General features: G+C 39.7%; 1 protein-coding gene across 2 annotated transcripts; it reads left to right on the top strand.

The window, feature by feature from the left end:
- Positions 1–6: 6 nt before the first annotated feature.
- On the top strand, positions 7–4,680 carry RMI1 (RecQ mediated genome instability 1). Of its 2 annotated transcripts, none has more exons than XM_054286466.1 (2): positions 7–56; positions 2,418–4,680. In XM_054286466.1, the coding sequence occupies exon 2, from the start codon at positions 2,446–2,448 to the stop codon at positions 4,327–4,329; it is 1,884 nt and encodes a 627-aa protein (XP_054142441.1). In that variant the 5' UTR covers positions 7–56; positions 2,418–2,445; the 3' UTR covers positions 4,330–4,680. The 2 variants fall into 2 exon arrangements, with proteins under 2 accessions (XP_054142441.1, XP_054142438.1); XM_054286463.1 differs by having other exon boundaries at positions 13–90.
- Positions 4,681–14,344: the final 9,664 nt, after the last annotated feature.

The following is a 14,344-nucleotide window of genomic DNA, read 5'->3' as shown; positions in this document are numbered from 1 at the left end:
GGCCGGCGGCAGCCGCGGCCGCCCCGCCACCACCGCTCGCTCGCTCGCCCCGGTGAGTTGGAGCTCCCGGCCCCTCCGAGGGGCTGCAAGGTGCGGCCTAACCTCACTCAGGTCTTCCTCCTCCCCCCACCTCTGCTTCCCTTCCTCCCTCAGCCCTTTCACCTCCTTTGTTGAAAGCTGGCGCTTTGCTTGGACTAACTAGGCGGTATCTTCCGAGTGGTGGATCTTTTGGGGAGAGCTTGGAGGCAGGGTGTTCTTTTGTTCATTCTAAAGGTCAAAATGCCAAAAATACCCCAATAAACACAGCAGAACCCATACCTGGTGTTTCTTAAATATTCTTAGTGTAGGTTTTGTTTTCGTTGTATTCTGTAGAGGGATTGAGCTACTCGGTCGCCCTTTCTGAGGGATTCAATATGATCCATGCGCTTTTAGGCAACTTGGTATCTTTTCAATATTTGTAGTACTGACATGGATGCAGGGTTTGAATGCACCATTAGCAGGTGTGCTAGCGATACCGAGTTGGGAGGTGCTGCTGACTTTCTCGATGGAGAAGAGCCTTGCAGAGGGATCTGAAATAGATTGGAGCACTGGGTAATTATCAGCGGTATGAAATTAAACAAGAAAAAATCCAGATTCTGCCCCTGGGATGCAGTAAGGCTGGGCACGAGTATAAGCTGGGAGAGGAGCGTGTGTGGAGCAGCCTGCCAAAGGGCTCTGGGGGTGCTGGCGGGCAGCAGCTCAGGGTGAGCCAGCAGTGTGTGCCCGGGCAGCCAGGAGGGCAAACCCCATCCCGGGGGGCAGCAGACACAGCATCACCAGCTGGGATTGGGATCATCCTGCTGGATTCGGCCCTGGTGCCCTCACCCTGAGTCCTGTGTGCAGGGCTGGGCCCCACGCTCTGAGAAGGGTGGGAAGGAGGTCCTGGAATGGTCCGGAGGAGGACAACAGAGCTGGTGGAAGGGCTGGAAGGCACATCCTGTGAGGAGGGGCTGAGGGCTCTGGGTCTGTCTGGGCTGGAGAGAAGGAGGCTCAGGGGTGACCTCATTGCTCTGTACAGCTCCCTGGGCAGGGGACCTGGAGAGGGAATGGTGCTGTGTTCCTGGCATCCAGCAACAGATGTGGGAATGATTCAAAGCTGCGTCAGGGAAGTTCAGTCTTGACAATAGGAATAATTTCTTTACCAAGGACAATAAAGCTGGTGAAAGGCCTAGAGAGTAAGTGATGTTAGGAGTGGTTGAGGGAGCAGGGGCGGAGAAATGGAGGCTCAGGGGAGACGTTATTGGTCTCCACAATCTACTTGAAAGGAAATTATTGTAAGCTGGGGGTCAGTCTTTAAAATAGACCTCAGGTTGTACCAAGAGAATTTCAGGTTGGACATCAGGAATTTTTCACAGAATGGGTGTTTAAGCAATGATGGAGTCGCCATCCCTGAAATTGTTCAAGAAGTGATTGGACATGGCACTTGGTGCCATGATCTAGTTGGCATGGTGGTAGTGTTCAGAGGTTGGACTCAATGATCTTGGAAGTCTTTTCCAATCTGAATGATTCTAGTTCTAAGAACATGATCGAACACTGAAACAGGCTTCCTGTAGAAGTGGCTGGTGCCCTGAACCTGTCAGTTTTTAAGATGTATCTGGGCAATATCCTTACTAACATGCTTTTACTTTTGGTCAGCTCTGAATTTGTCAGGTGGTTGGACTAAATGATCTATCAGAGTCCCGTCCAACTGAAATATTCCTGTTCTACTCTGTTTGTGCAGAACTACTTCCTAAACTAACCAGGAGTTAGAGTTTGTTAGCCACTGATGTCCTTGATGGCTGCCAAGGCTTGGTGCTTATGCAGCCAAGTCCTGCACTGGGTCTCCAGATAACAATGTTTCAAAGCCAGCTTTCTGTTGTCAGTCACTCCTCTGACATAGGTGTTGATAGACCTCAGCTTGGTTCTATAGATCCTCTCCTGTTCCTAACAGTGCTGGTGAAGTCGGAGAGTAACATCTCAGGTCAATTTCTGAAGTATGCTGTGTGTTAACAGAAAGAAAACCATAAAAAAAGAGGAAATATATTTTAAAACCTACTGCTCTTATGGTTTGGGGTTTTTGTCCATTCACTTTCAATCTATTAGAACAGAGTTTCATTTCATAAACTAGAAACTATGTTTCTAGTTTAATAAACAGAAAAGAAGTGTGGTTGCTTGTATAAGTCTCCATGCTTTTCTTATATTTTGCACATAACTTTTATGCTGATAATTGCACATACGTTTTATGCTGATTGAAACGTTAAATGTTAGAAATGCCTATGAATTTCCTTGTCTGCAGAAGTGTTTTTAATTTAAGTTTTTTATGCAATATAAGCATGAAACTTGTAGTAATTTCAGTTTTTGTCAAAATATTAAATATGTCTTTTTGGATTCAATTTTAGGGAATTCAGTATCTGACCATAAAAGAAAATGTCTACATCTAGCATTGTAGCAAGAGTGGAAACCTGGCTTTCATCCACATGGCACGTGAAAGTTCCTTTAACATGGCTGGAAGCATGTATTAATTGGATCCAGGAAGAAAACAGTGGAAGTAATTTAAGTCAAGCTCAGATTAACAAGCAGGTCTTTGAGCAATGGCTTCTTACTGATCTGAGAGACTTGGAATATCCCATTTTGCCTAACTGCATCTTGGATACTCCCAAGGGAGAGTTATCAGGCTGCTTCTCGGTACAGATTGATTCACTGGTGGATGTTAGCCAGCCAGCATATTCTCAGTTGCAGAAGCTAAGAGGGAAAAGCACTGTAAATGAAGAAGTGACAGCCAGTACTCAGACATTTCAGAAGCCCTGGGAAGCAAAGCCAACTCGAATGCTGATGCTACAATTAACAGATGGCGTACATCAAATTCAGGGCATGGAGTATCAACCAGTGCCCGTTCTCTGCAGTAGTCTTCCTCCTGGAACAAAAATCACGGTACAGGGCAATATTGCATATCGTCTCGGAGTTCTTCTGCTTAAACCAGAAAATGTGAAACTGTTGGGCGGTGAAGTTGATACTCTTCTTGAGGATTATTGTCAGGAAAGAGTCCTTGCTAGATTAATTGGAGAAGCTGAAAATCCTAATTCTGTTGGACAAGCTGGACATGAACAGATTTTTTCAAGGCCTGTGGATGAGTTAGAACAAACTCTTGGCCCTTCAGATGAAGAGCTTTTAGCCAGCCTTGATGAAAATAATGAATTTACTTTAAACAACAGAACATCTTTAGAAAGTGGATACTGTAGTAGAAGCAACAATTTTAATACTGCCTCAGGTTCACTGAGTGCACATAATGGAAATGTTTTGCTACAAAAATCTGGGAGTCCTTTGCCTCAGTCAGATGAACAAGTTTCACCTCCCATGGAATATGCTGATGGCTTTTTAAATGACTTTCCTTTAGAAGATGACTTTCTTCTGGAAGAAGAGATGCAAAGAGAGATGGAAGATGTGCCACCAGTGGAGATGAACAGAAACATGGGTTTAATTACTGGCAGACTTCCACATACATCTAGAAACTCCTGCAGTTCATCTTTAAATAGCACTGGTGAAGAAGACCATGTGAATGAAAGAGATAAGCCCAGGGAAGCTATCAGCAACAAAAAGAACATGAGAAGAACGATATTAGATGAAGATGGAAATAGAATTAGTAACATTTTGCTGCACAAGGGCTTACATCAGACCTGCAGTTCATCAGCATTTTCTTTGGAAACTCCTCCTGAAGAGGGGCAGAATTATACAGACCTACATGAGAGCAGATGTAAACACCAACACACTTCTGACAGCAGAGTATTAAATGATGATCCTGTATTTTCCTTAAAAATGGATCCAGAAGGAGATCAGCAAAGACATGATTCACAGATCTTTCCTTGCAAGGCAGTAGAGACACATTTAGATTTAGATTCTCCACCTTTCACATATATTTCCGTTCTCCTTGCAAAAAACCCAGAAACTGTTACAATTCTGAAAGTTAAATGTTTTATTGTCACTCTCACTGGAAACCTCACAAAAAACAATGGGTCCTGGGGTATAAAGGCAAAAATTTCTGATGGCTCTGCTTATCTTGAAGTACATTTTGCTGATGATATTCTAACAAGTTTAATTGGCTTTTCAGTGCCTGAAATTAATAAGATGAAAAAGGATCCTGCTTTACATCTAAAACTTAAGGATGGTTTAGAGAAATGTCAAAAACAGCTGATAGATCTTTGTTGTTTGATGACCATTGAGTTTAATCCATTTCAGTCTAAAGCTACTGTATTAATTCTCCAGGATGCTGATGCTAGGCATCTAGAACAATTGAAGAAACGTTTGAATAAATAATATGTGCAAAATTCCAGACTATAGATTAGGAAATATTTAAGTCAGATTTCCCTTGAAGAACTCTTGAAAGTTAAACTTCGAGTTAAGTGGTGTGTCTTTTATCAGGAATTATAATGTAAAAGTGACAAGGAGATGACTCATGGGAGCAAAACTGGGCAGATTGCTTTGTGTGGTGACAGTATTGGAAAAAGATTTTGAATATTTGTGTCTTGACTTTTTCATTCTGCAAAATCCTGCGCATTCTAGACTGGTAATCTTGAGTCGCAGAATTTGTCAGTAAATGTATAACAATGAACAAACCATCTGGTTATTTTACTTTTGCAGGTACTTACCTGATTTTTAAAAGAAAGGTGCAGGAGACTCTCAGTTTTTTCTTAGAGAAAATCAGTTTAATAAATTTACATCAAGTACAATCCCTTCTGCCTATGCCAATCTGAAGACTCAAATCTATATTCACTGTGCAAAAACCTAAAGTATAGGTTTTTGTCTTCTAAATGTCTTCTAAATATTCAGGTGTGAGGGAAAAAAATCCAATCCTATGCAAAAAGGAGATTTAAAAACCCTCTATTTTTTTACAAATAACTTAAAAGAAAGCCAAGTGTTTTAAGGTGTTTATTAGCAGAAAACTACCATAACATATGGGGATTCTATTTTTGTCACATTAATGTTAATCATTGCTAGTAGTTTTGAAACCAGAGGGAACTCATTCATTAACTCTTAGAGTTACTTGACTAACCTTTACAGTGTAGTCAAATATTTTGCTGTGCACATGTTGTATAGTATACTTATTGCTGGTTTTAATTTTGATTGCTTTTTTAAAATTTCTGCTTCTAAAATAATATATTAAAGTTTTCATTTCAATTTTGGTGGATGCTGCTTAGTCACTTTGAAAGAAAAAGAAATATTTTATTGAGTGTATAGAGTATAAGAAATTATTTTAGTAAGTTTTTCATTCTTCTGTTAGCTTCTTCCCATTCTTTCCCCTTCGCCCGTTTTTTGGTTTGTTTTGTTTTGGGGATTTTTGTTTGTTTGTTTTTTCCTTTGGTTGATTGGCTTGAGTTGGGTTCTTTCCGTGTAGATTCTGAAGAATTCATATTCTGGCAGGAATAGGGGAACCAGTAACTGGAGCAGTCTGCCCAGCATTGGCAGTGTTTGCAAAGAATGTAAAATTGGTCGCTGGGAGAGAGATTTTTTTTTTTAATTGACCTGTCATTATATTTTTTCAAAGCCTTTTCTTTCTCTGAACAATGTCTGTTAGGCCATTGAGATTTGCTGTGACAAGTTGTCAATATAGCTTACTGCTCAATCCCAAATTGAGAACCATGCTTGAAGACTCCAAGGAAAACTAGAGATGATTTGCCAAGTAAGGTAAAAATGGAGGAAGGTAGAGCATGGGACATCTTGAGGGTTTTTATGCTTGAGGTATAAGGGGGTTTAGGATTTTCTTTTTTATAAAAACAACCATCCCTGTGTCCCTTTCTTTCCTTGTCCCTCCCACTTTGAAGAGAACCTGAGGAAATTAAAAACCTCATGAGCCACCTCTGGGTTTATTTTCTGAGGATTTTGGGAGCAGTACATTGTTTAAAACTGTAACAGCAAAAGCTTTTGCCTGTCTGGAACCCACATTACTGGATCTTGAGTTACAGTTTCAGAAAAAATTGCTTGTTAGTAGGAAACTGACCAAGTTTCATTTCATGTAAACCTTTCAGAAGTTAATAGAGCTGACTGTAAACCTTCAGTGCTGTTTTGTGGAAATATTTCTCCTATAATGAGTTAGGAAACTTCCTTTGAAGTTTTTGTTTTAGCACACAAGAGGATAGAAGCCTTCAGACTTCAGATGGCACAAATAATCCACAGATTTTTATTCTGCTTGTGCAAAGCAAGAGTCATGTTATTCAAACTGCAAAATCAAATTACGTGTTGTGTTTGGTTTAGATGATGAAGTCACACCTGCCCCTCTTTTTTTGCATTTGCATTAATATTTAGCCATCTCTGCTACAATAACTGCTTGTGCCTTCTGTTATCTTCCTCCCTCCCCCACCTTCCCACCTTAAAGGCAATGTTACTTGTGTGACCTTTTCTTCTCCCCCTCCCCCATTGTCCTTGTCTTCATTTGCAACATGCGCTCTCTGGAAAGCCACTGTCATGCCTGTGGTCCAGTGCAAGCAAGAAGATCTCAGTAAAGCTGTTTACAGCATGACTGCTTTGCAGATAGTTCACTACAGTTTTCTGGTGTATAAGGTTTCCAGATCTGTGTTCAAGCTTTTAGAATTAATGAGAAATATTGCATAGTTTTTTCCAACAAGAAAAGGAATTCAATTAGTTATATTGAGAGAGCATGCTTATTTAAGAGCTGATGTCAAACAGAAAATGGTTTGTGTAGCTCTGCATAGCAGTCATTGGTTCTTGCCTTATCCACTTTGTCCACTCTCAGAATCAACTTTTCTCTTAACATTCATAATGATTTGGTGCTGTGTGCATTGCATGGTGCGCATATATTGCCTCACTGTACCTGGCAGTGGTGTGTGTCAGAGCCCTTCCCATAACGACTGTTCTTACAGGCTGAATTCACAACACACGTTGCCACCCCAGCAGAGGAACAGCCACATTTCTGTAGAGTGCAACAGCACTCCTGTCGCAGCTGTTGAAGGCATTTGTCATGGCAGCTGCTCTCACAAGTTACTTGTAGCCTTCTGGCAGAAGGCAGCCTTTGCACTTTCTGTCATCTCTTGTTTACAGTGTGTCACCAACTAACTTCTTCTTGTTATCTTTGTTTCAGGTGTTAAGTAGACTTCTGCACTTGCAGCATATCTGACTGCAGTTTCAGAGTCTGTGTTCTTCAAGAATGTTTTCCTTTTAATGGTGAAAATAAGCTCCTTTTTTTTATTGAAAAACACCAGTCACAGGTCACAGTAAAAATATCCAATTAATTCAGTGTCAATATATATTCTCACACAGGGACATGGATGTTACCCTGTTAACAATGAAAGTCAGTTCTTGCCTTATCGTTATTCAAGAAAATGAAACCAATGAATGTGCTATGGCAGTGCCAGGTACCTGCATCAGAATGTCCTTTAAAAGCTCTGTCACTAAGGGAAGCTAGTAGAACACAGAAGGCTCTCAGAAACTTTGCTGTGCCCTAGTTCTTTTCAAAGTATTCACTCAAACTGTAGAACAAGGCCATGGCTGGCCCAAGAAATATGGCAGGTTTTCAAATAGAGTAGGCTGGAAAAAACAGCTTGAGAACTAGTCTAATCCTACTGGATATTAGTTTGGCCACAAATGTGCATGTTATTATAACCCAGCAACCTCCTTGTTGAATGCAGGCAGTGCTCTCAGGAAGCATCAGCTAGTTGAGATAATGTAATTTCAAAGTATGAGTGAAGAATGTTAAGGGGTTTCCTAAAAGAAATTGTGGACTGATCAGTAATGCAAGTTCACAGTAGAAGAATTATATATTTCAGGTCATGTCAAAAGCAGAAATTTTCATGGTAATGCAACGTTTTTAGATGGAACCATAAACATAACATTTGGTTCTAAATATAAAGATCTATTTCTTGATGTTTTGCTGTAATAATCTCAGACATTCCTGTTTTGAATAAAAAGGTAATAACTTTAAGCTTTTTGCCATAGGGAGGAAAGAATGATTTATAGTACAATGTTTCTGAATTATCTGGCGGCAAGGGAAATTAAATGGTATTTATCTGAGAGGGAAAGGCAGAAAGGACTTTAACATGTAGGTAACACCTCTCATTTTAGATCCAATTCTTTGGTGTTATGCTCCTAGAAGGAACAGAATATCAATAGTAGTAACAGCAAATGAGAGGATGAAGGTAAACTGACATTGCAACTGGTGAATTCCACAGAAGAGTTTGTAAGTTCCTTGCAGATCACCAGCTCATCTAAATGTATATTGCACAGTCTGTCACTTTTACTCTTTTCCTTAAAAACTTCTTATTGTACTGGGTTTTCTAACAGGGTGAAATTGCAGTGTGTGGCTGTTAGAATTTGTTCAGCCTCTGATTCTTTTCTTAAGGCTGAAAAAACTTGGCTCTCATCCTTTCCAGGAAATGGCATGTGCTCCATCTCCCTGACCACCTTGGCAGTGTCTACTGGTCACCTGCTTCACTGTTAGCAGTGTTCTTGCGCTGGTGAATGCTAAATAGGACACAACACTCCACATGCAGCCTCACGAGTGCTGAAAGCAGAAGGCAGCTTCTTTCTGGGACCTGCTTGCTGGCTCTGATGGTTATTGCCATCGCAAGGTCACACGGCTGACTTCTGTTAAGCTGCACACAGGTACACACAGCTCTTACTCTAAAGCTCCTTAAGTGGCTGTTTCCCAGCCCATACTGTTGCATGGAGTTTTTTCTGCAAGGATGAAGTAATTTGTATTTGCCTTTGTTGCACTTATATTTCTACAAGTCCATGTGTCCAACCTGTGCTGTATTAGTTGTCTCTATCTCATTGCTTTCTTTTCTTTTCTTGGTCCTCCCTGCCATGTGTGGAAGCTTCTTGACCACTTTCCCATTATTTACACAATCAGACAACTCTTTCTAGAGGGAATTAGTTTGGGCAGACATGACTTGACATTGTAGGCTTGACATGTGCTGACTGTTTCAAAATACCATCACCTTCATGTGCCTAGGTATGGACTCAGAGAGGATTTGCTCTAACTGCTGGGACTGAGGTCAGACTGTCAAGTTAGTAATTCCCTGGATTCTCCTCCTGGTACATGGGTGTGGCACTTGCCTTTCACCGCTCATCAGGTACTGCTGTAATCTTTCCAGTGTCATCCAGAATGTCCTTGTGGGATACAAGCACCCCCTCTCATCCCTTGGGGAGTTTTATGTGTTTGCAGGGTAGAGTTGTCTGTTGCTACAAGGAGGTGCTGATACATATTATTTCAGTAAGAAAGACGCTTTGACTCTAAAATACAATTTAAAACAAAAGTTATCAGCAATAAGGACAGACAGGGAAGACTCTGAGGTGGTCAAAGAATCTGAATTTATTGTGGAGTACAACTGCTCATATAGTATTTTAGGAACACAAGTAATGTTTTACTACAATGATTGGGTAAAAAATCACATAAACAAACATGCATTTTAAACATCTCTTGCTTGCAGAAGTCTGATGTAATTTTCTTTTTTTCAGTAAATCTGTCTGATTTGATCTTCTTGCAATCTTAAGATTTGATTGATTTGAGATTTAATTCTCAAAGTTCTGTTTGTTCTTGCCAAGGCATCCCGTTATCAAATCTCTTATGCTAACCAGGTCCAAAGTCCATCATCTGTCTTGTGTCCTAATATCCCAATAACTACTTATTAGAACTAATAATTTCAGATGAAGGCAAGGTTGTGCAGGTGGTATAAGCTCTGGTACGAGAGTTTTGTGAAGACAAGAGCTGCCTACTGGCTCCTCCACCACTGTGCTGCCTGAGCTTGTCCCACCACCAAGAGATTTGCACAGCCCAACACAGCCTGAAGGCCACACTGGCTGTGCAGAGCACAGATCTTGCCTGCTCAGGTTAGCCATGACATGATGTGGGTCACTGAGCCCTCAACATCTGGTCAGCATCGCCACATTCCCTGTCCCATTACTCACAGTAAGTTGTAATACCTTTCAACAGACACTGTTAGTAGGCTTGGGAAGGTTAGTAGGCTTCTTGTCATCTGCTCATGCATCACCTGCTTCTTCCAGTATCTGTGTTGCCTTTGTAAGCTGTAAGTTTTTTAGGCTGTATTACGGGTTTCATACTGTAATACAAGTCACAATTAATGCTAGCTTTAAAATAGTTTTACTGTAGTGGCTCTGCAGATGCTGGAAGAACATTTTTGGCTAGATGATACTACTTAAAAAGCCATGGTAATATATAACCTACTGCTTTGTGGCAAGTGAATACCAAAACATCTTTTACATTATCTTCATGGACAAAACAAACATTGACTTCAACAAAGGTCAGTTAATTAGTTCAGTTAAAAAGGGCAAAATGCAGGCTCCAAAAACCATCTGAATTGGTAATACAACAGAAACCAGAGAGATGAGCTGAGTTGAGTGAACTGAGACAGATATTCCTAGAAGGAGTAACAGACTAGAGACTTTTCAGGATAAGGCCATTTCCCTGTGTACCAGGGGAGCTCTCACAGAGTCATTGTGGTAAAGAAAATTTGCCTCAATTCTGTGGCTATTCAAAAGGCAGTAGGAATTCCAAACCAATTGACTGAGAGAGAGCATCTAGTCCTCAGCCTCGTTGAACACCTTTATGGTAAGTGGAGATTGGAGCTGGGAGACATTCCATAGCTTATGCTTCTTCGAAGCTGAATGAGCATCTCCCTGCACACTGACTTAGATTTTTTCACTTAATTCCTTGTATAAACTTCAGAGATATCCAATACAGTTAATTTAGCTGGTATAGTCCACCTTGATATGTTAAACAACTTTTTGTTTGCATACTTGGTAGGTTGGAATTTTCTTCTAGGATGAGCATAGTCTTTTCTGTAGGGGGGAAAAAGCTCTACAGAGAGACCTAGAGAGACTCAAGCTAAGGACAGCTTCATGAGGCTCAACAAGGCAAAGTGCTGTGTCCTGCACTTGGGTCACAACCACCCCATGCAGTGTTACAGGCTGGGGGAGGAGTGCCTGGTGGCTGCAGAGCTGTTCAGCAGCAGGGGGCTTGGGGGTGCTGGTTGAAGCCAGCTCAATATAAGACAACAGTGTGCCCAGGTGGCCAAGAAGCCCTGTGGCACCCTGGCCTCTATCAAGAATAGTGTGACCTGCAGGAGCAGGGCAGTGATTGTCCCTCTGCACTTGGCACCGGTGAGGCCACACCTTGAGTCCTGTATTCAGTTCTGGGCCCCTCACTTTAAAAAGGACTTTGAGGTGCTGGAGAGTGTCCAGAGAAGAGCAACAAGGCTCGTGAAAGGACTAGAAAGCCTGTCTTATGAGGAATGGCTGAGGGACCTGGGTTTGTTTAGTCTGGAGGAGAGGAGGCTCAGGGGGGACCTCATGCCCTGAAAGGAGGGTCTAGTGAGGTGGGGGGCTGGTTTCCTCTACTGTGCCAGCAGGGGAAATGGCCTTAAAATGAGACAGGACAGATTCAGACCAGATATTAGAAGAATTCTTTTTCACTGTTAGGGTGGTCAGGAAATAGGTTTCCCTGGAGATACTCAAGAGGAGTCTGGATCTGTTGCTGGGTGGTGTGCTTTAGTGTGTGCTTTAGTGATTTAGGGGTTACTGCAGGGGTAATGCTGGATGGTGGGACTGGATGAACTTAAAGGGTTCTTGCAACCTTGGCAATTCTATGATTATTCCATGAAAAGCAGATTATTATTTCTGTTAAAAGGGTCAAGGATTTATTTTATTGATGTTGATAATCACAGTCGAAGAATGATGCAATAGTAGCACTAACTGCAGAAGATTAAAGTCTTTTCTCAGTTTCAAATTATTGACAGAATAACAACCTTCACAAAGCATTTCTTCAAATTAAAATAAACATATAAATGCTAAGGTAAAATATACCTATATTGAAAGAATCTGTGATGGAAAAGATTGTGATTTGTGATAATTAAAGCATTGTGCTCCACTAATGGGATTTAGGAAATAAATGTAATTTCAACCTAAATATTCACAACTGACTTTCCTGCTCCTAGGACAATCTCTTGTCATATTTATAATTACTGTACAATCATAATTTAACACATGTGTACTATATATAAAATTTGGGCAAGTATTATTGCTATTAAAAAATATCTATCATTTATCTTAAAAAATTACAGCAGCCTCTAATGCTGCTGACTGCCTAAGCATATGTTTAGGTAATTTACACCCTTGTACCAACTGTTAGTGTAATTCCCTCATACATTTTCTCTAAACTAGAAAGTGCAATTAAGTAGAAAGTGTAAATAAGGTTCTACTTGCAACCTAAAACATTCAAATTATCTTTCATTAGATACCTCTTTATGAAAACATGTCTTTTGTCTTAAACCTTTTATTTTCAAATGGGTGACTCAAATGCAAATACTGAAAAATTTGTTTGAGCTGCTGAGAATATTCTGCCAAGCTTATGTGCAGTAAGGGCCTGTATAAATAATATATTACTTTAAAATAAATGTTAGTATATGGAAGAGCACTTCCACATAGATTTTACTTTTTGTTTTAGAGGTGGTCGGATACAAAGGCAAGCATCAGCCCTTCAGTGCTATGGGATCACTTTGGGTAGTGTAGGCAAAGACAAAATAGGAGAAAAGTAGGTGTCTTACTTACAGGGCCTGTTCATGAAAGAACATGAGGCTAATGCTCATGATATTTTTAAAATCAACATGATGTTTTATCTATGACCTTATTTTCTAATACCAGTGTTGTAAAATATGAATTATAATCTTTTAATGTAAAATAAGAAAGGACAGTGTGAAATAATCCTCAATCTCCAGCCAAGTTCTTTATCTACGGTCTAATATTGGTGATGGGCGATGACTAATCAAGAGACCAAAAAGCCTTAAAAGACTGGTTTTCTTCTATCAAGTGACACTTGATAGAAGGTTAGGTGATTGTCATTTTCTCAAATGCATTTAAAATTCCTGATTCAGTGACCATTCTTCCATTTCTATTATTTGAAAAATAGAATTGGGAGTTAGTTTGATCTAATGATATCTTCATAATGGCCTTTATAGTAATGAATCAGTAAATTAGGCCCTGGGTACATGTACAAAAATAAAGAGGTAACATAATTGTGAGTATTGACAGCTCAGTGCTATTTCTCCATACATAAGTAGTGATTGTTAATCACATTGCAAAGACAGAAACAAGTATACAAAACACAGCATGTGTACTTATTTATACGTTTTCCATATTTTTACTAGTAATTTATCCGTGTGACACAGAATCTGACATGTTTCAACCATATGCTATGTATTGATGGAAGTTTTACAAAACCATTAGCTTGTAGATAGATATTAAATATTAAAGCCTCTGTTGCTGCTTCTTTGTAGTGGGAAGCTTTCTTTACAGAAGCGTTTTTCTCATCTACATGAAAATTTGAATAGTACATACATGAAAATATGTGTAAGAAAAAATATTGATCTTATTATAATCTTAACAAACTGATTTAAATCCACAGTTTATGTTATTTATGAAGACTCATTATTTCGTGAATAGTTTTTAATCTAAGAATCCAGTAGTATGTCTTCAGTGTAATTTACATCTTCCTGAGAAATACTTTCATAATGTATTATAATAAGCATTTAAATGTTTAAGAAAGATGTTTTGTGATGGAAGTAAGCAAAACAAATTTTTATCATGACAGAAGTATATTCTGGTAGTGGGAAATGGTGTGTCTGTTTCTGACTTCATTTTGGGAGTGAAAGGGATTATTAGAGGAGGAGAATTTTTTAGTGGAAAAAGAAAGGGTGGTTGGAAAGAAAGTCAGGTAGCTTAAAGAAAGTGTATTTTAGCAAGATTCTTCTGTACTTGATTGGAGGGAAGAAAAACAAAAGCTTAAATAAAGCAACATTAAAAAAGCCTAAACATCATATACTGGTTTTAATTTGATTTGGTTTCTGTAGAGAAGTCTATTTAAATAAACTAAGGTTGCTGTCCTAGGCAAGGAAACAATGTGCTTTACACATATGGTGTGCTTGATGCTGCTCTAGTGGTGTGCACTGAGTGTCCAATAACAGTACCAAAACTTTTATTGGACACTCTTGTGGCAGAACTTATCTGCCAAAAGCTTCATGCTGCTCTATGGGTCTTTTAACCCCTTCTGGAACATTGTTTAAATCAAAAATTTGTATATTATTTCTACAGAAGAAGCCTGTGAACCTCTCAGATGCTTTGGGTAACCTCATGCTTTTCAGGCACAGGAAATGAACGTATTTGGGTTTTATGGGGAACAGGTTTAGTGCAATTAATTATTTGTGGTACAATTGACACAGATTGAGAACTGTTGGACATTGTAGTATTGGCATGAAGATGTGTAAGCTGATATAATTTGTGTCATTTTTAGAGTAAGTTGTGTAAG

Source organism: Melozone crissalis, unplaced genomic scaffold, assembly GCF_028551555.1.
Source record: "Melozone crissalis strain CALT ecotype California unplaced genomic scaffold, PUWL_Pcris_2 ptg000005l_1, whole genome shotgun sequence".
In the NCBI taxonomy this organism is placed as follows: Eukaryota; Metazoa; Chordata; class Aves; order Passeriformes; family Passerellidae; genus Melozone; species Melozone crissalis.
This window is presented reverse-complemented; position numbering and strand designations above follow the sequence as displayed.